We start from the raw sequence: 21,485 nt of genomic DNA, 5'->3' as shown, positions 1-21,485 counted from the left end.
ATTACATGACGCAGTTCCTCATTACATGACACAGTTCCTCATTACATGATACAGTTCCTCATTACATGATACAGTTCCTCATTACATGATACAGTTCCTCATTACATGACACAGTTCCTCATTACATGACACAGTTCCTCATTACATGATACAGTTCCTCATTACATGACACAGTTCCTCATTACATGACACAGTTCCTCATTACATGACACAGTTCCTCATTACATGACACAGTTCCTCATTACATGATACAGTTCCTCATTACATGATACAGTTCCTCATTACATGACACAGTTCCTCATTACATGACACAGTTCCTCATTACATGATACAGTTCCTCATTACATGATACAGTTCCTCATTACATGATACAGTTCCTCATTACATGATACAATTCCTTCACATGATACAAGAGTATGGCAATGAGTGGAGGCGGTCAGCTTTTGTTGACCTCCTCAACTCGCTCCATGATGAAATGAGAACTCTGGGACACAACCTGAGCTGCGAGTCGATAAACAGTCGCTGTTTGTTAGTAGTAGTTTGCGCTGCACCAGACATGTGGAGTTTGAGTACAGCGACTACAAAGCAGACAAACATGATTCTCCTGTTGGCAGCAGCCAAAGGCAATGAGGCCTGATAATTCTGATTGGAGAAAATCACTCAAATGGCAGAGGTGCAAGGCAGGGAAACTAAAAAACAAACAAACAAACAAACAAACAAACAAACACAGAAAAAGCTCAGGCCTTTAAAGTTAGGTTATCACAGTAGCTAAAACCTCAATTTCAATTCGATAAAGGTTTATCGAATTAGACACACACGCAGGTCTTTTTTCAGTATATACAGAAGTTCAACTACCGCTGAGTTCATTTCACATGACAAAAGTCAGATACAGGCCTGAAACAGAGAAGGCAGCTGTAATAACAACGCTGAATGTTTGCTGTGTATGTGTTAGGAGCTGTGTGTAGAGGTGTGTGGGACAGCGTGACCTGCTGGGACAGAGCAGCAGTGGGACAGACTGTTGTTCAACCCTGTCCCAGGGCGCTCAGGACCATCTTCGGACGAGAAGGTACGGGACACTTCTCTTTCAGGAAATATTAAAACGTTTGATAACTGTGTTGAATACTGCAAAAATAATGCATAATGTTATGCGTCCACATCAAAATGGTGGTATCTGCAAAACGGCATTTTGCTATTGCTATTCTATGGCATCTCACATATAAATGTATAACATCTTTAATTATTCATTATCTTTAAATGTCTCAGTTTAAGGAAATCAAAGTTTTGGAAAGGAAAATAAAAGTCATTAGCATGACTCTCACTGTAATTGAACCCAAGCGTGAGGCACATGTCCAGTAAGAGCAAGAGGGCAAGTCTGGCACGATATAGGTCAACGCACCTTTATCATGCCACCCCAGTGGGCTTCTTGGAACACTTCAGCCACTCTGCCTCCATTGTCTGTGAGAGGGTGAGTGGTTCCTTGCTGTAAAGCACTTAGGGCGTAATGAAGGTAGAAAAGTGCTATATAAGTTGAGACCATTTACCATTCTTCATTGTCCTAGTGCAGTGGGGTGCGCTGTCTTCCTGCTCTGGTTTCTCTTTGCGTGGATTGACTCACAGCCATCATCACAGGGCAAGAAATCACTAGGCAACCAGTCAATTCTTAGGTTGTTACGAATATCTGGTAATTATACTGTATTAAATGTGTTTCCCACCTTAAATTTCCAAAGAAAAAAGTTTGTCCAAAAATGTGTTTAGGTTCCATCGAAGTAGAGATTGTCATGGGACAAACCCAATTACTGATATTTGAACATAATCTTCTATGGTGTTCGGTCTAATCATTTTAACCACTGTTTAAAACCTGCTAACTCTGTAGTTTAGAACTCTACAAACATTCATCAGCAGTTCATATTTCAGTCATCTCTCAATGTTTTTAAAAATGCATTGACTCTGGTGTGATAGCGCGGCGCAGGAGAGTGGAACCTTGAAGTTCTCAGACTACGTTCATTTTCAGGAAACATTAGCCGGACGTGCACCTCATACGGATGGTCTGAAGTCTTCCCAAACATCTCCAGCGTCTGTGGGGCGGACACTAGTGAGGACAAGGTAAATACAAACTCCACCCCAATAAGAATGAGCCTCACGATGACAGCTCCAGTGCCCATTCCTAACTGAGCTCGTACCAGCAGGGGGCAGCACTGTTGGGACAGTGCATTGGGGCCACAGCGCGATGGGAGTGTGACTGCCCCCTGCTGGTAGTCTCATTAGCAGAGCAGTGTGAGTCTGTAAATGTCAGAGTCCCACAGCGGACTGACCACAGAGCCAATTACTGCAGAGTCAGACCATACACGGTTGCATTAGTCTGACAAAACAAGCACCTCATGACATCAGCAGGTGGAACAGAGTGTTCTGAGCTTTTAAGAAGGAGACAGACTATAAGGATTACCCATCGGACCTAAGAACCTGGAAACCATGTTTGTCAGTGGGGCTTGTGTTTACACATTACATACACATTGGGGCGGTGCACATGAATTAACTTAAAGGGTAAGGGTATTATGTAAAATCGACTTTTTTATGTCATTCCCTAAAAACAGTTGACATCTGCAACACAGCTTCATAAATGGCTAACACACAAGCTGACATACACGCTAACAAACACACTAACACACGCTAACGCGCGTTCTGCTTGACTCACATTATGGGATTCGCGTTGGTTATAAAGTGAATCCACTTTGGTTCTGGTGAAGGTTCACCAAACATCCATCAGAGACAGTCACAGAAAATTCTATTTTGGTGATAGTCGTGGAATCCTGGAGAGAAAAAACAACCTCTGACGAGTGGCCTCTTCTTTAGGAAGGTTGAATAAAGTCCTCGTAGCCAAACGCGCTTCTCTTGATATAGGCCCTTCCTCTAAAACCATCTCCTGATTGTTGTTGTCTGCTACTCATCTGCATAAATACACCAAAATGCCATGCTCTTTCATCTTCAACAAGAATTACCCAGGGACTTCTCGGTGCTGTATTTCTCCCCATGCGTAATAAACCTCACATTTTGACATTTTGAATAGGGTTGAGGTCAGGGGAGGAGGGGGTCCACATCATAAGCGTCTCTCCTTTTATGCTCATGGCAGCCAGTGATGCAGAGGTACTCTTTACAGTATGACATGGTGTGTTGTCATGATGAAGATGATTTTGTTCGGGAAAACACGGCTCTTCTTTTTGTAGGATAGAAGACAGTGGTCAGTCAGAAACTCCACATATTTTTCAAAGGTCATTTTCACACCTTCAGGGAGCCTAAAGGGCCTAAAGGGGCCGACCAGCTCTCTCCCCATGATTCTGGCCCAAAACATGACTCCGCCCCCTCCTTACTGACGTCACAGCCTTGTTGGGACATTGTGGCCATTCACCAACCATCCACTACTCCATCCAGCTGACCATCCAGGGTTACACGGCCTCATCAGTGAACAAGACTTTTGAAAATGAGTCTTCATGTATTTCTGAGCCACTGCAGCCGTTTCTGTTTCAGCTTCAATGAACAGTTTAGGGGAGGCCCGGATAGAAGGTTTATGCACAACTGCAGCCTCTGGAGGGTCCTACACCTTCATGTTCGGGAGACTCCAGAGGCACCAGCAGCTTCAAATACCTGTCTGCTGCTTTGTAGCATCTGTTCTCTTAATCTGATGTCTTTGTCTGGCAGAAACCGTCCTCATTGTGCCTTTATCTGCACAAACACGAGTGTGTCTGAATCCTCCACAAATCTCTTATCAGTACGATGATTACGCTTAATCTTTCATGAAATATCGAAGGTTTTCATACCTAGACCAAGGCATTCAACTATTTCACGCTTTTCATCAGCAGACAGACCCTTTTTCTTTCCCATATTGCTTGAAAATGATGATCTGCTTAATAATGTGGAAGGTCCTTTTTCAGTAGTTTTTCCCTTAACTGGGCTTAACCTGACAACTAATCATCCCAGGTCTCTGAGATTCATGTCAGTGATTCATAGAGCCCCGAGACACGATACCATCCATGAGTTTCATAAAACAATTTGCAATTTGCATAATAATTTGGAACACTGTTTACATAAAGAACCGTTTAACAATGATCACACACTGAGCCTGGCTTTGCACATTTGTGTTTTATTGCAGACTTTAACAATGAGCTGTAGCCGACTGTAACATGCTAACGGGGGTAACCTCGAATATCCATTGTCCACCTGCACAGATAATGTCCCTGGGGAGATCCTGGTGTAGACCATGGGGCATAGTTATAGATAGCCTCCAAACAGCAGGTTTTTTTTTTCAGGCTAGATCTCACTCTCTTCGGTGTAGACACAGAACTCCTGAACTCTCAGAGGTTCATCTCTAAAGTCACTTTCCGTCAGACACAGGATCAAATCATATCCTGTGTGATAAAGCGTAGCTCCTTTCCAACAGTAAAATTAAAATGCATCGAAAATTGACTGTCGAGAGAATGCAGATAGTAGTGTTGTGATGATGCCACAGACAGCGTGTGGAGGGGGCGTGTCGGAAACGGTTAGGCTTTCTTAAAAAGACAGGGGCCTATTTCAAGACGCTCGCTACAGCCATTTTGCGAGAGCAAATTTATTCATGGCAGTTATTTTAATTTACTGCATTTACAGACCAACAGAAGGTTGCATCATCGTTGTAGTGTGCTGACTGGTATGTGATTGAAAAAAACATAATACCCCCTCTTTAACGCTTCACACTTTCTCACAATGCTGACATTGTTAACGACAGGCCTGTCGTGATAATTACTGACTTAACACTCGATAAATGCATGACACTGCTTGCATGCTTAAATACAGAAGAATGAACGAGCGAGCTGATCATCCATCTGCCAGTCTGTGTCGTCTCCCTGTGTGTGAAACCAGACTCACAAAAACATCGCCACACAACAAGAGACAAGGCTGAAAAATCTTGTAAGATGCCCAGGGAAAAAGCACAAAAGACTTTAGTCTTTCTTCCACAAGAGAAGAGCAACTACCATCTCTTGCCTCGTCACTCGCCGCTCAATCCACTTCTTTGATGGTTTTACTGAAGGACAAATGAACGGCAGAAGGATAACCTTGAGGATGTGAGGTTCGTCTCACAGATGTGAATCTGAGACAAGAAAAACCTTGAAGGTCATCAACAACAGCAGAGAGAGAGGCATTGCCCTGAAAATTGGCATTGTTGTGCTTGGACACAGAGGTCAAGCATCAGAGAGAACAAAGTCATCCTACATATGTTGTAACTGTTCTAATATACTCACACATGATTATTAATGACCTACTTACTGTATCTTTGTATCGTTGAAATGTCGGTTTCCTGCCAAAGTTACGCAGTGTTAGGTATAGACCTAGTACTTTGCAAATTGTTAAAAAAAAAGTGTGCCACCCTCTTATTGGCTCAATTTGTTCAGATGTTCAGAATGTCAAAAGGCAATATGTGGTCTGACAAAATTTGGAAAACTTTCACAAATGTGGTGAAGAGCAAATCAAATCAATGAAATGAATAAAGCCAGTCAGAAGGATAAATACTGTCATTTTACAGTCTGCATGTAGCCAGCCAAACTACACGCCTCTCCTCTCCTTTACAGACGTGTGCCTCGGACCTGGTGTTTCAACACGTTAGTTTAACGGAGTAGGAAAATATGAAAAATAACAAGTCACACAGAAGACTGAGAAACAGCGCCATCTTCTGCCCAATCAGCAGACGAACAACTGAACTCTGTTCATTCTAAGTGAGAGAAGAGACAGTAGCCGTGGCTGACTGTCCAGGCTACAAATATGCCTATATTAGCTTATAGCTACTATCTCCTGTTGTGATGTTGGGCTAGGTAAAACAACTGACTGACTGACTGACTGACTGACTGACTGACTGACTGACTGACTGACTGACTGACTGACTGACTGACTGACTGACTGACTGACTGACTGACTGACTGACTGACTGACTGACTGACTGACTGACTGACTGACTGACTGACTGACTGATTGATTGATTGATTGATTGATTGATTGATTGCTCGGTCCGCGGTGATGATTCAAAGTGCTTGGTGAAGATGATCAGGAGAAGTATTTAGAGCATAAATGAGCCTTTGGCCTTTAGGACAGCGTTGGGCGCAGTGTAATAGGAACACTGTGGTGACGGTGTCCTCTGTTGGACGTTGTTTCCCAGTAATTGTCTGTCAGAGCAGAGGGTGAGCTGAGGTCAGGCCTTTGTCCATGTCCAACTCACCGAGTAGCTCCATCAAATGCAATCACTCAGACTCCTGTGACAGCAAGTGTTTGTGTCCAGAGCGGAGCCTTCAGTGTGACCAGCGACTTCAACTGTCACAATGAGCAAATGGCTGAAATAAAAACACAGCACTCCATCCCAACAAAACAACAACAAAACAACAATGACTGGACCTTTGACCAGCACACAGTGTCACCTTCTTTGGCCACGATTACGGCTCTGGATCATCTCTGGTCACCTCATGTTTTCAGCAGGATTCTGGTCTGGGGACTGGGAGAGCAATAGGTCAAGGTCAAGGTTTATTTATATAGAATAGGTTTTATTCTGATACTATTATCAGTAAGATGGTCCCGGGTTCGATTCCCACCAGGTTCACAAACAAGGAAATTATTTATTTATTCTTTTTTGGTGCAAACGTGCAACATGAAACTTTGTAGATAATAGTAAACTATAAAAACTTTAAAACTAAAGGCAAGGCAACTTTATTTATACCGCGCATTTCGTACACAAGGCAACTCAATGCGCCCGCCGCATGCATAAAAATATGTGATGGAGGAGGTGAGGATGGACTCGATGATGGCTGTGTAGAACTGCACCAGCAGTTTCCTCAGCTGCCGCAGGAAGAGCATCCTCTGCTGGACCTTCTGTATGAGGGAACTGATGGTTGACTCCCATGTGAGGTCCTGGGTGATGGTGGTGCCCTGGAAATGGAAGGAGTCCACGATGGAGATGGGGGTGGGAGAGTCTGTCAGGGTGAGGAGGCTTTATTTTCTGCTAGCAAGCTTCATACATGAGGCCCGAGGTCCTAGAGCAGAAAGAGAGGCCCAAACCAAGCCCACTTTTTTTAAATTGAATTTAATATTTTACATAGCGTCATAAAAAAAAAAAAAATGTATATATATAAGAGTCGAAAAAAGGAGTCGAAAGAAGACACTCATATTTACTCCCACTCCTATTCATCCTTTTATATGTGGTTGCTTACTTTAGTCCTTGGTGTATTATTGTAGTATTGAATTACATGTACATGAAATGCAACAAACATTAAACCAACACACAAGTGTATATATAGTTTTTCACTTCCTATGCATATTATTATGTCAGTATTACTGTCACAGCTCATTATAAGATCATGAGATTTTTTTAAATGCAAATCTCGAAGTTTACTTAAGGTTTTAGTTGTTACAAGGTCACATAGTCCCTCATGAACTGTTATGCACAAACTGAAACAGTTTTCAGTTTGACCAATTAATGCAATAAAATGTGTGGTAACACTATGATGACTGTGCACTATTACAGCATTTGTACATTTATTATCTGATCATTTCTTAACACATTGAGGCTGCGCTGTTTTGGGGATTAAGCGGTGGAGTGCCAACAATCTAGACAATTTTTCAAGATATTTGTAGCACCACAGTGTATTCTATGTTATAGCTATGGACACATGCTGTGGCTCGTTTGAAAGCTGAGACTCTAAGCTCTCTGTTGGTGAAAACTGTTTCTATGTTCCTGAGAAATCTAAGTTAAACTCATTTTGATCAATATCACAGATTGTTTTCTAGATTCTGAGATAATTAGTGTTTAATGAAACACTCTCTTTTCTGATTAACCCTCCCCCCTCTTCCTCTCTCCTCCTCTCTGGACGGACACTAACGTTATGGAAAGAGGAAAATACCTCAATATTTTCAAGTCAATTTTCAACGACAACATTGACATGTTTTGAAACACTGTGTGTTATCGATCCCTTTTTATGGCGTGTGCATTTAAACTGCCTGATTCTCAGATTGAAGATTTTAACAGGATGTTTCTCAGTCGTCCATGGGCCGATTTTAACCATTTAAAGACTCAGAGAAATGTTGAAATCTCAACTGTTTCGATCCTTCCATGGGAAGCTGCTCTGTGTTGTCAAACGCGCTCCAGAGAATGAGAGAGAAGTGTCGGACTAACAAAAAAAAGAAACGCAATCTATAATAGAAACCGTAATCTCAATGGCCGCCGCCTGGGCGCCGCCATGTTTATTTCCCATACCGACTTTGAAGTTAAGCAGGGACGGGCCTGGTTAGGACTGGGATGGGAGACTGTTCCTCGGAAGCTAAGCAGGGAAGGGCCTGGTTAGGACGGGGATGGGAGACCGTTTGGGAACACCAGGAAGCCTGGAGACAGTACTGACTGTGTGCGTGGTTGGTGGTGGGGGCTGATGTGCGCAGACTGGTTGCCTCGCTTATCATCACCGAATATGGGGTGAATGAATAATGCATCAAATTGTACACTGACTTTGCGTGTCTGGAAAAGCGCTAAATAAGACTAATGCATTATTACTCTTATTATTATTATTACATCCGCGGGCGGTGGGACCGTCACGTGGGGGCTGGCCGCGTGCACGCGTGTGTGTGCGTGCGCGCGTGTGTGCGCGTGTATGTGTGTGTGTGCGCGCGCGCATCCACACAGGGCGATGTGTCATCGTCACTCACTGCTAACCTGCAGACGCTCCGCACCGGTACAGTTACATCCTCCAAAAGACATCTGCGTGTCTGTGTTTAAGTCTCTCCTGCAGTGACCAAGAATGTGGTTCATTATAGATCCAGTGCTGCGTAATGTCAGAGGCGCAGACAAATGCGTAAGATCCAATCCTGGCCTTATTCTGTCTCCAAAGCTTTGTCTCCGAAAAAAAGGACACGCAAAACTTTGCCCAAAACCTGCTCAAACACGAGCCTCTACACTGCGTTCCAAATTATTATGCAAATGACATTTTTCTAAGATTTTCTAAATTGTCAACTCAAATGAGAGTCAGCATAATTTTTAAGTCTTTAACTGGTAGAGGATCATTTAAATGTGGTGGAAAAAATTTCCTAGTGATAACAGTATTTTTTTCAAAAATAAATATAGTAAAACCCTCAAAATCCACTGTTCCAAATTATTATGCAACTCATCGTTTCAATACATTTTAAAGCTTGTAATTAACTGAAAATGGTCATTTGTTGTATTTGTAGCATTAGCATTATTTACTGAAATCAAAAGCTATTTCAATCAAAAAAATATTAACAGGTCAAGTTATATTTTAACATAGGAGCCCTTGTGTGAAGCAGCTTCAACGTTCTTAAATCCATTAAAATTGTAAGTTTTTGGACAATTTCTGCTTGGATTTCTTTGCAGGATGTTAGAATAGCCTCCCAGAGCTGCCGTTTGGATGAAAACTGCCTCCCACCCTCATAGAAGTTTTTTTTTGTTGAGGCTCCAAATGTTCTCAACAGGGTTGAGGTCAGGGGAGGAGGGGGTCCACATCATGAGTTTCTCTCCTTTTCTGCCCATAGCAGCCAGTGATGCAGAGGTATTCTTTACAGTATGACATGGTGCGTTGTCATGCATGAAGAGGATTTTGTTCAGGAAAGCACGGCTCTTCTTTTTGTAGCATAGAAGACAGTTGTCAGTCAGAAACTCCACATATTTTTCAAAGGTCATTTTCACACCTTCAGGGAGCCTAAAAGGGCCTAATGGGGCCGACCAGCTCTTTCACCATGATTCTGGCCCAAAAAATTACTCCGCCACCTCTTTACTGACGTCGCAGCCTTGTTGGGACATTGTGGTCATTCACCAACCGTTCACTACTCCATTGAGTTGACCATCCAGGGTTACACGGCGCTCATCAGTGAACAAGACTGTTTGAAAATGAGGTCCTCATGTATTTCTGAGCCACTGCAGCCGTTTCTGTTCATCAGCTTCAATTAACCGTTTAGGGGAGGCCCGGATAGAAGGTTTATGCACAACTGCAGCCTCTGGAGGGTCCTACACCTTGATGTTTGGGGGACTCCAGAGGCACCAGCAGCTTCAAATACCTGTCTGCTGCTTTGTAGCATCTGTTCTCCTAATCTGATGTGTTTGTCTGGCAGAAACCGTCCATATCGTGCCTTTATCGGCACAAAACGGAGTGTGCTCTGAATCATCCACAAATTCTCTTATCAGTATGATGATTACACTTAATCTTTCATGAAATATCGAAGGTTTTCACACCTAGACCAAGGCATTCAACTATTTCACGCTTTTCATCAGCAGAAAGTCCCTTTTTCTTTACCATATTGCTTGAAAATCATGATCTGCATAATAAAGTGGAACACCCTTTTTCGGTAGTTTTTCCCTTTACTGGGCTTAACCCGATAACTAATCATCCCAGGTCTCTGAGATTAATGTCAGTGATTCACAGAGCCCCGAGACACGATACCATCCATGAGTTTCATTATTATTGCTTTTTTTTTACCTTTTTGACACAAAAATCCAATTTGCATAATAATTTGGAACGCAGTGTAATCAAACGCGCTGCTCCGACTGATTTATCCTCCGTGTGAGTAAAAGCGAAAATGAAACTACCACTTAACGAGCGCATGGCCTGCACAGAGGTACATTTTATTCTAAAGCAGCTTTGAAAGCATTGCCAATTTTATTGTAAGGTTATAAATACTGTCGAACAACGATCATTAGGCTATTTCATTTCAAAACCAACTTATTATTTTTTTGATTGCACACTACCATGATGCACCAAACCACGGGTCCCGCACCGTGAACCGAACCGTTAGAGCTGAACCCCTAATATTTATCCATACTATATTCCACTGTCTCTTGAATTCTATTCCCTGAGTTTAGCGAACATATTGTGGTTGTAGAATATGTAAGGATTAAACAACGAGGAGCCAGCGGAGTGGTGTTACTCCACGAAGTGCATTATAACCGTCTGATGCATGGCTCCGAGTTGTTTAATCCGCTTATACCATGGTCCCACAAACGTAACATTTATAATAAGTATTTGTTTCATTTACTAAACTCACTAAATATGCCAGACCACCGGGACTATTTTCTGTGGGTTATTAGACGATCACTGTCTGAAGGCTCGTCTCAGAGCAAGTCATTCTCCGCAGCTATTACGAGGATCTCAGTCAGACACAACGAAACAACATAAGCACACGCTGCATCGCCAGAATCACAACACAACAGGACTAACCCGGAAACACTTTTCCGTGGAAGTAAACACCGATATGCGGCACTCGTGGGCAGGAGTTAGTTCACTTTTACGCTGTTTGCGGTGGAGTCGCTCACACCTGGGCCCCACGAACTGAAACTTTTATGTTTGACTTTACTAATCCAGACAAATATGTTTAAATGCAGGATCATTTTATGTACGCCTGAAAATGATGAATAGCCTTAACCGTTTTCAATAGAAATGGAAAGCTCATATTTTATTAACAGTAGCTAACCTAGCTGCTCACTCTCCTCTACAAACATTTATCAAACATTTTGTTTTGGCCAAAAACGTTGAAATTAAACAAAATCCATCTCATACATTCCTGTCAGTCACTAATTACGTGTTTATCTGATTCAGCTGTGTCATGCGTTGCTATGGCGATGCCCACAGCGGAGTGATATCCCAGTGATTTAACTACCGGACTACGTGTGCGGTTATACGAAAATAATGCACGCTTGTTAGCACCCACCAGCCAATCAGAATCGAGTATTCACCCAGACCATGGTATAAAAGAAAGGAGCACGGGTGCATCAAACACTCCAATTGCAGTTTGTTTGAAATTATTTTTAGCATTCCTTATTTTACACATTTGTAGTGGCCATAGTTTTTGGAATGGGTTGGGAACCACTGGTCTACAGCTGAACTGTGTGACGGGTTGGACATTTCTTTGTAATCACTCATAATCTCAGAATATCAAATGTGGAGACTAGCGAGGCCCGGCCGAAGGCCGGGTCTCAGCTAGTAATATATATAAAATGTCCAGATCCTGACTTTATTTCAGTTCTGTTCATCACAGAACTGCCAAAATCACACATAAGGTGTATTCGAGTGACTAGTTTTGCAATAATAAAAAAAAAAAACGCAAAAGCGATTTTCTGTTTTTGGCACTCAACGTGTTAAACATCTTCAAAGGTTTTCTCATCATTTGTTACTCATTTATTCACCTTATGGCTGAATAAATGAGGCTCACGTGGGCGCCGCCCCTTTTCTCCTATCTGTTAACATGGGACTGGAGAAGTCCAGACAAAATCAGTCACTACACAAAAACAAAGCCGTTTTTCGTCCGCGTTGAGAAACTCTGCAGTGTTGACATGTTGGTGCAAATGAACATTGGCCATTTTACACAAATCAATCGACCAAACATCAGATTTATTTTCCCTCCTTCTCCGTTTAAATGAACGGGCTTCGCGCTAGACCGGAAGTGCCGAGACAACGCAAAAAGTGGCAAAAGTGGGCGGGGCGGAATAAGGTGAATAGGCAGCTAAATAGTGATTAGATGATTGTTCAGTCAGTGTATAAGTTTAGACTTTAATATACAATATGCCCAAACCTTTCCTAAATATGCTTATTCATGTTGATGGTGGTTAGTAAACTGTAAATGTCTTATAAATAATGAAGGAAGTATTTAACAATACATGACTGCTTGAATGTGTGTAGTGATTAGTTTTATTATTACTATGCCCATGTATCACAACATCTAAACATTGTTTTCTTCCACAGATGCTGTTCTATGTGCTGGTGCAGGCCCTGTACACTGTGGGTCACAGCCTGTCGCTCATCGCTCTGACCCTGGGCAGTGCCATCCTCTGCCTCTACAGGTCTGCCTCAGCTGATGTTGATACATTCTCCTGGGCTTCCATTGTTTTCTTCAGCTCCCTTTCCATAGCAGCATATGCCTTGTCAAGCTCTTTGGCTAATGTTATTAAACTCCAGATTGATACATATAAAACTGAAAAGATCAGTTTGTCTGTTTTGATTACATTTTTACTCTTTAACAAAAAATGTTTGTGGCTTAAAGGGATATTTCAGGATTTTTGACATAGGGCCTCATTTCCTAGTTATCCAGAGTGTTGCTGGTACCTGGAGATATTTTTTTTGTAATTCATGCAGTTCTTATATTTGAAGAGTTTCGTAGCGCTAGGCTAATGCAAGGCTAGCGCATTTCTACAATGTCAGTTAGCCTGACCTCCTCCACAGAGCACCTGAGGCAAATCACTTATAACACCAGACTAACCATATAAATGTCTGTGTCCATAGAGTAATTTTAACCATTTTGCATTTAAAATACCTTATATTTGAGCAGCATCGGCTTCGTGTTTGTATAAGCTACGCAGCGGCGGAGTGATCTGCTAGAAAATAGTCCCTCAAAATGCAATCATTTATGTGATGCAAGGTCAGTTATAATCCAAATATTATCGACACAGCCATTTATATGGTTAGTCTGGTGTTATAAGTGATTGTAAGGTATTGAACAGGATATATTACACTCCATCGAAACTACATCGCATGGGGTTAAGTAAAGATGACAAGTGTTGGAGATGTGGGACTTTTTGGGGTACTCTTCTCCATGCACTGTGGGACTGCCTGGTTCTCTACCTCCTGTGGGATGGTGCTCTACGTTGCCTGGAGAAGGGTCTCAAAACTATTCTGCCAAGATCCCCAAGGCTAGCTTTATTGTGTGATGAACAATTGGTCAATGGGCTAAACAAGGTAAAATTCAAAAGGTATTGTATTGTATTGTATCGATTCATCTTAATAAACTGGAGAAACACTGAGATGCCAAACATTAAAGAATGGCTAGGTTCATTTACAAAAACAATATCTTACGAAATAATGTGAAGTAACGCCGACTGTAACAAGTGAATTTCTCCTTTGTGAGATTAATAAAGGTTTATCTTATCTTATCTTATCTTATCTTAATGTTAGCTAAGAGAAATGGAAATGTGAAAGTGCAATTCGAATGGTCAAAATTCTTGGAATGTCTTTAATTACAACATTATTATAGAGATCTCATACCTGTATTTTAAGACTACCTTGTTCTAGCCCAGACAATTCAGTGGCAGCTCCACCACGCCAACGGCAGCAAGCTGAATGTGCAGTATTCCCACTCGGTTTGCTGCTGTGTAAGATATTATTTTACTTGCGTATAAAATTGAATACACTCTTACGACCCGTTTGTCTTAATCCCCATTTACCTGCCTGTTTGTGATCTGGAACTCTGAATGGATATGCATATGCATATTTGAGAAACCAAAGGTGGATCAGTCCAGTTTGTGACTTACTGTAGAAGAAGCAACTGTCATGCCATGCAGTGGCCTTGGTGCTTTCGTGCGCTCATGCTGCACGAATGCACCAAAGAAAATTCCTAGTTGTGAACCTGTTCACTGACAATGGCAATAAAACTGATTCTGATTCTGATTCTTTGCTGATTCAGGAGACTGCACTGCACCAGGAACTACATCCACCTGAACCTGTTCCTGAGCTTCATCTTCAGAGCGGTGGCTGTTCTTCTCAAAGACCAGGTCCTCTTCAGCTGGGGCTCCCAGTGTTCTCCTCACAGCTCTCTGGTGAGACACAGAGGAAATGCCACAGTCCAGTCATGTATTCATTTATGCACAACTTAACTAGTTCACAATCGCAACTACTATATAATGATTTGTCCAACACAGAGGTCTTTCTAGGGCATGGACAGGCAACGTCTTTGGCCAAATTTTTCCCCACAAGCATAAGTCTTCTGATCCCCAAGATGATTCTGAGAAATATAGTAACACCAAAATACCAAAAATACTGTAAATTTCTCCAAATGTTCCCTCTGTGATATGTAATATATAAAAGTAAATGTGGTCACCATCTGTAGGTTCCCTTGATTGGTGGGTTGTAAGTCTCTGTTGTGTCTTGTCTGTGTGTCTGCAGGTGGGTTGTAAGTCTCTGTTGTGTCTTGCCTGTGTGTCTGCAGGTGGGTTGTAAGTCTCTGTTGTGTCTTGTCCGTGTGTCTGCAGGTGGGTTGTAAGTCTCTGTTGTGTCTTGCCTGTGTGTTTGCAGGTGGGTTGTAAGTCTCTGTTGTGTCTTGTCCGTGTGTCTGCAGGTGGGTTGTAAGTCTCTGTTGTGTCTTGCCTGTGTGTTTGCAGGTGGGTTGTAAGTCTCTGTTGTGTCTTGCCCGTGTGTCTGCAGGTGGGTTGTAAGTCTCTGTTGTGTCTTGCCTGTGTGTTTGCAGGTGGGTTGTAAGTCTCTGTTGTGTCTTGTCTGTGTGTTTGCAGGTGGGTTGTAAGTCTCTGTTGTGTCTTGCCTGTGTGTTTGCAGGTGGGTTGTAAGTCTCTGTTGTGTCTTGCCTGTGTGTTTGCAGGTGGGCTGTAAGTCTCTGTTGTGTCTTGCCTGTGTGTTTGCAGGTGGGCTGTAAGTCTCTGTTGTGTCTTACTCGTGTGTTTGCAGGTGGGTTGTAAGTCTCTGTTGTGTCTTGCCTGTGTGTTTGCAGGTGGGTTGTAAGTCTCTGTTGTGTCTTGCCTGTGTGTTTGCAGGTGGGTTGTAAGTCTCTGTTGTGTCTTACTCGTGTGTTTGCAGGTGGGTTGTAAGTCTTGGTTGTGTCTTGTCTGTGTGTTTGCAGGTGGGTTGTAAGTCTCTGTTATGTCTTACTCGTGTGTTTGCAGGTGGGCTGTAAATCTTGGTTGTGTCTTGCCTGTGTGTTTGCAGGTGGGTTGTAAATCTTGGTTATGTCTTGCCTGTGTGTCTGCAGGTCAGCTGTAAGGCCAGCCTGGTGCTCCTCCAGTATTTCATCCTGGCTAATTTCTCGTGGCTGCTGGTGGAGGGGCTGTACCTGCACACGCTGCTGCTCGTCCTGATGTTCTCTGAGAGCCGACACTTCAGGGTCTACCTGTTCGTGGGCTGGGGTCAGTCCTTCCTGTCCATTGGAACGTGTACAGTGACACATGGGAGTAAATTGATCATTTATTTTCCCCATAGACATAGAAAGAATTTAAAATTATATCTAGCATTTTAGTTATAATCATAGCTTTATTTCAGTGAATCAGCCATTTAATGTGGAAAAGTTTGGAAGAAAAGTTATTTTTATTAAGATAATTACATAGATAGAGGGAAAATTACTGTTAATTTCTGTGTTTGGAAAAGTCCCAAAATGTTTGTAGGTTCATCTCTATTTCCAGGTTTAGAAATATTCTACAACAATGACCTGTCAGTCAACTGGACAGTTTTATATATTTGACATTGTCCTGAAGTTTGACATCAAATTTAAAGCTTTCCAGTTGGCGAATATTTTTGTTGTGGAATATTCTCCTGCTTCCTGTCAGGCTGCGTGTTCACAAGGCGTTGAGTGTTTGGTTCATAAAATTGTATTTGGACGTGACGAGAGTGGTGCGCTGTGCCGAGCACATCACAAGGACTTCTTTGCTCCATCCTGAAGAGCTGTATCGGAAGAACTGTGTGAAGAGGGCACAGCGGATCATGGCAGACGTTCACCATCCTCACCATGAGCTGCTCCAGTGGCTGCCCTCTTAGGCCGCTGTACGTGAACTGTATCGTTCAGTTTCGTTCCGACAAACAGGGCACTACTTTTTCTTTTGCTCAATATGTTCAATGTTAATAAAAGGAATCCGAGCAAAAAGTTCTCCACGCATTATCCTGCAGTTAATGAGAAAAGTGTCATTTATTGGCACACTATATTGACTGCATATTGAGACATGTAAAACGGTTGAGCTCGATTTTCAACCAATCAGCATCGAGAATTTCAGTAGGTCAGAGCCAAAATTACGCTCATATCACTCTGCACATGTAAACATGGAGGAGGACGTACTCAGCGCACCTTCATCTGAAGATCAAGCTCGATTAACACCCGTAAAATGTATTCTTTGTGTCGGAAAGTTGGTGGGAAAGGTCTGCAGTCATTTACCGAAGTCCGATGGGATAATAAAAAAAAAAAATTAAAGCAATTTGCAAAGGAATCACTGAAAACGTCGGACACGGAGCTAGCTATTGCTAATAAACAACACGTTGCCCTCCTGAACAAACCAGTCTCAGATGTCCCAACAAACTACGGCTTTCACCCGGCTTGCTATCGGTGTTTTATAGACATAAAACACTTGACTTGTGCACTAAAGCGTCAGGATAAGAAAGAACGGTTGAAAAGACTTGTAGCCCCGGTTGAAAGCTCTAACTGTTTCGCCAAAGAGGCTGCATTCCAAGTACAGCTTGATGAAACTTACCCCTACAACAACAACAACAACAACAACAACAACAACAACAACAACAACAACAACAACAACAACTTCAAAGCCATCAAGACAGAAAATGCAGGTATGTTTACTCACGTGAATTGTATAATTCAAGCTAATACAGGAGCTCGTCCTATAATTAGAATATCATGATTGAGTGCATTCACTTCTGCTATTCAACTTAAACTGTGAAACTAATACATGATAGACTGATTACATGCAAAGTGAGATATGTATAGCCTTTATTTGTTTTAATTTGAATTATTATGACTCAGCTTGTAAAAAACCCACATTAAATACAATTTGAATACTTTGAAAACGGACTGTAAACCATAATCATCAAAATGATAACAAATAAAGACTTGACATATGTCACTTTGCAAGTAATTACAGAAATAAATACACTTTTTCATGATATTCTAATTATAGGTAGAGCACCTGTATATTGCCAACTCGGTTTATAATTTATTCTCAGCGAGGTGCGCCACTCCGAGGCCACCTGTTTCAGCCGCACTCAGAGCGGCTGTTTACACCAGTTTAAAGTGCTGCGGTTGGATTAACACTGACCCAAAAGTGCCGCTCTCGGGCTGAAAGTCCCTTTAGGTCGACCTAACTAGTGCCTGTGTGAAAACGCCCTAAAACACACACTCATTCATCTGACATATTGTTTTCATTTGCCTATCAGAGAATAGTTGTCTCATTAAGACTTTCTGTCTGCACTGATTTGTTTCTGTGAAATTATGAATTGTATTGTTTTCTTCTATGACAAATGTCTCATGCTCCTGATTAAATCTGAAATTGCTAAATATTTTATACACCCACAATTAAGTCACTAACTAGGTATCTCTATTTTACAGGTCCGATCTGCTGAAGCGTTTCCTACAGCGAGATTATTATTAACAGCGCTTCCATAAACCTGTGCGACGGAATCTCAGCGAGATGTCGACCACAAGTGCTGAAACTGAAAGAGATAGTGACAGTGCAGAAGATATCGGTGAACCCTCTCGTGACACTGCACCTTACACAACACATGAGGTCTACAGTTGAGGTGGAAGGTGCTCATGTCACAAGGCTGACCTGGCCTGCATGTGTTCAATGTGACAATGTGAGATCAACTGAGGACAGTGTTTCATTTGAATCTGACAGTGAGGACCGTGATCTTGATATTTAGTGATGTGTATATGATAATACATTTAATATAGGACATATATATTTGATATAAATAAATCAAAATTAAATCGAATCATTCCTGTGAATATGTACAGTGCAGTTACTGCTTGTGTATGCAAATTGACAATTCACCATTAAATGTGTTATTTTGAAAAGTGTTCTTTTTATACATTACATTATGGCTTAATTCTATTGGTTATTCAGATTTTGCCTCAATATTACCTTTGTATGTTGGTAATATTACCATGTTAGAAGTAATTGGGATGCTAATGCTAAAGTTTTAAAGGTTTTCTTAATAATCTGATCACGTTTACTGTGCCTAGATAACAACTTAAGGTAGATCACACATTTCAAACTGGTTTATTTTGTACTTTAAACAAAGTTTCCTACGTTTTCCCTTTCCCCCCTCAAAATGGGCACCTTTAGCATAATTTTTCTCAAAAAACTGCAAGGTTGTGTGTGGAGAACTTTTTCCTAAGGAATCTCTACATATTTCTGATGTTAAATATAAAAAAATGAGGTAGTGCCCCACGGGGTGGAACAAAAAGTCTCCAAAAGCCTTGCTTTAATTAGTAGAGTTAAAAATATACTTGATCATAATACACTCCATTCCTTGTATTGCTCTTTAATTAAGCCACATCTAACCTACTGTGTAGAGGAATGGGGTAATAATTACAAAAATGTAATACAGTCACTCTTTATGCTACAGAAAAGGGCTGTACGAATTATAGGGGCTGCCTATCGTAAAGACACAAACCCTCTCTTTCTCAAATCAATGTCGTTAAAAAGGGAGGATCTTGTAAAATTATATAATGCACAGTTCTTGTTCAAAGCATATCACTATTTATTACCTGTGAACATTCAAAATAGGTATGTCGTTCAGTTTGAGAACATTTGGGTATTTTGTGGTCCCAATGGCGAGTTCCACCAGGAAAACGCTTTTGTCAGTGTGTCCCAGGGCCGTAAGGGAAAGTTGCAACCTCCTACTTCTCTGCTTTGAACCTTGGGTGTAGGTGCAAGAGACCGTGGAAGAGAGGAATACGCGGCAGAGTTTCTATCTGGAACAATGAGGGTATTGAAACCTTGAGAGGACCAACGAGGAGATGGTGATAGACTGTGGAGGGAGCTGTGCAGGAGGAAGAGGAAGGACGAGGTGGAGCTGACCAGTGCAGAACACCACGCTCTGAGACGGGGACAAGCCCAGGAGGCGGTGCACCGTTTCAGATGATCAGAGGAGACAGAGGGCAGCTACAGTTTCTCCATCCTCCAAGGTCATGCGGGTGGAGTGGCTGAAGGACAACGAGATCATCGACCCGGCCGAGGACAGGAACTTCTACATCACCGTGGACACAACCTGATCATCAAGCAGGCGCGTCTGTCCCACACGGCCAACTACACCTGTGTGGCCAAGAACATCGTGGCCGAGCGCAAGAGCTCCACCGCCGTGGTCATCGTCTACGGATTTCCCATCAACCAGTGCTCCTCCTGTGACCAAAACAGTGAAGATGGCGGCCGCGACACAACGACCTTTCACCAAAGAAAAAAAAAAAAAAAGAGTGGTGCGCACTGAATGGGTGCTGCTGCCGGATGCTCTCTCATCGAATGCAATTTCTCCATCTGTGAGATCAATAAAGTATCATCTTATCTCTTACCTTATCTGATGTTTCTTCTGTACCAATTGGAGTCTCTTCCATGACCCCAGAGGAGGCAACAGACATAATAACAGAATACATTCAATTCTGTGTTAACTCAAAAAACTATCAATATGTATCCAAATAACAAGCCACACGTTTCCAAGGACATAAAGAGGTGCATAGTACAGAAAAGGCTGGTGTTAAAAAATGGGGACCTATTGGGGGCCAAGAATTTTCAGAAATCCCTCAATAGGGAAGTTAGTGCAGCTAGACAAAAAACAAAAGAAAAACTGGAGGGGACCATGGGACTATCAAAACAATGACAAACATGGCTCCAACTGAAAAGGGGATTAACATGCTCAATCAAGGGGAAAAGGCTGCAGAGTTAAATGAATTCTTCTGTCAATAAGAGACCAGAGACTTTTTAACAGAGTGAGAAGTTTTGGATTGCTTACTTGCACTAGGATTGGGGAATTGTATAATTGTGGACAAGCTTTTCTCACGGGTTTGTCCCCGAAAGGCCTGCGGACCGGATGGGATTTCTGGGCGTCTGTTATAAGCTTGCAGCGGTAAAATGGTAGAGGCTTGGGGCCCCATCTTTCAGAAATAATTGGACACTCACACTGTCCCTGCCATGTCAAAGAGCTTCACTATAATTCCACTTCCCAAAAAGGCTAGCTCTCAGGTGAATAACAACTATTGCACTCAGCTCGATTGTTATGAAGTGGCTGGAAAGAATTGTCATTGAGGGCGTCTTAGGCCCCATGCAATTTGCCTACAAAAGGAACAGGAGCACAGAGGGCGCTCTCCTGTCTGTGACGCATCTCATTAATAAACATTTGGAGGACTCTAGCTCATATGTCTGTCTGTTATGGATTGACTTTAGTTCATCATACGCTACAACTACATCTGTTAATGAAGAAGTTGTCTGAACTCAGTGTATTATAAGATGGTACAGGTCTTTATTAACAAATCGAGGTCAATGGGTTAGTGTGAATGGCACACTGTCAAACAGCAGACTTTTAAGTACAGGAGACAATACAGATGGATGCAGGAGTTTTCATCCAGGTAATCATATTTTAAAATGTTCTGATGATTCAGCGATCCTATCTTTGCTCTGTAAGGAAGGCAGCACATCTGAATATTTTAACACAGGCCAGTGGTCATACATGATCAAGATATCGCTCAGGAGACCTCTTACAAGTACTTAGGTGTTTTTATTGATAACACGCTAACCTGGAGCACACGTGTAGAGTAGACTGCAGCAATGGCTGTATTTTCTGCACAGCCTAAGAATTCATGGCGGAGACAGAAAAGTTATGATAATTTCCTACCGTTCACTGTTGGAGAGTGTAGCAAGGTACAGCATTAAAGCTTGGTATGGCTGCCTTTCTAGTCAGCGAAAGAACAAGCTGCTGGGCCTAGTCCACACT

General features: G+C 42.1%; 1 protein-coding gene across 1 annotated transcript in view; it reads left to right on the top strand.

The window, feature by feature from the left end:
* Window positions 1-21,485, top strand: part of LOC306972262 (vasoactive intestinal polypeptide receptor 2-like) — a gene marked incomplete at its 5' end in the record, with an annotated part of 42,638 nt that overhangs the window by 9,241 nt on the left and 11,912 nt on the right. Inside the window, 5 exons of the mRNA XM_079568809.1 lie at window positions 953-1,066; window positions 2,012-2,103; window positions 12,747-12,844; window positions 14,461-14,593; window positions 15,757-15,910. Of these exons, the coding sequence (XP_079424935.1) occupies window positions 953-1,066; window positions 2,012-2,103; window positions 12,747-12,844; window positions 14,461-14,593; window positions 15,757-15,910 (591 nt within the window). The remainder of the gene's footprint in view (window positions 1-952; window positions 1,067-2,011; window positions 2,104-12,746; window positions 12,845-14,460; window positions 14,594-15,756; window positions 15,911-21,485) is intronic.

Source organism: Gobius niger (assembly GCF_951799975.1).
Source record: "Gobius niger genome assembly, chromosome: 13".
NCBI classification, from domain to species: domain Eukaryota; kingdom Metazoa; phylum Chordata; class Actinopteri; order Gobiiformes; family Gobiidae; genus Gobius; species Gobius niger.
Note: the sequence above shows the minus strand (reverse complement) of the source record. Positions and strands in the feature narration are given on the sequence as shown.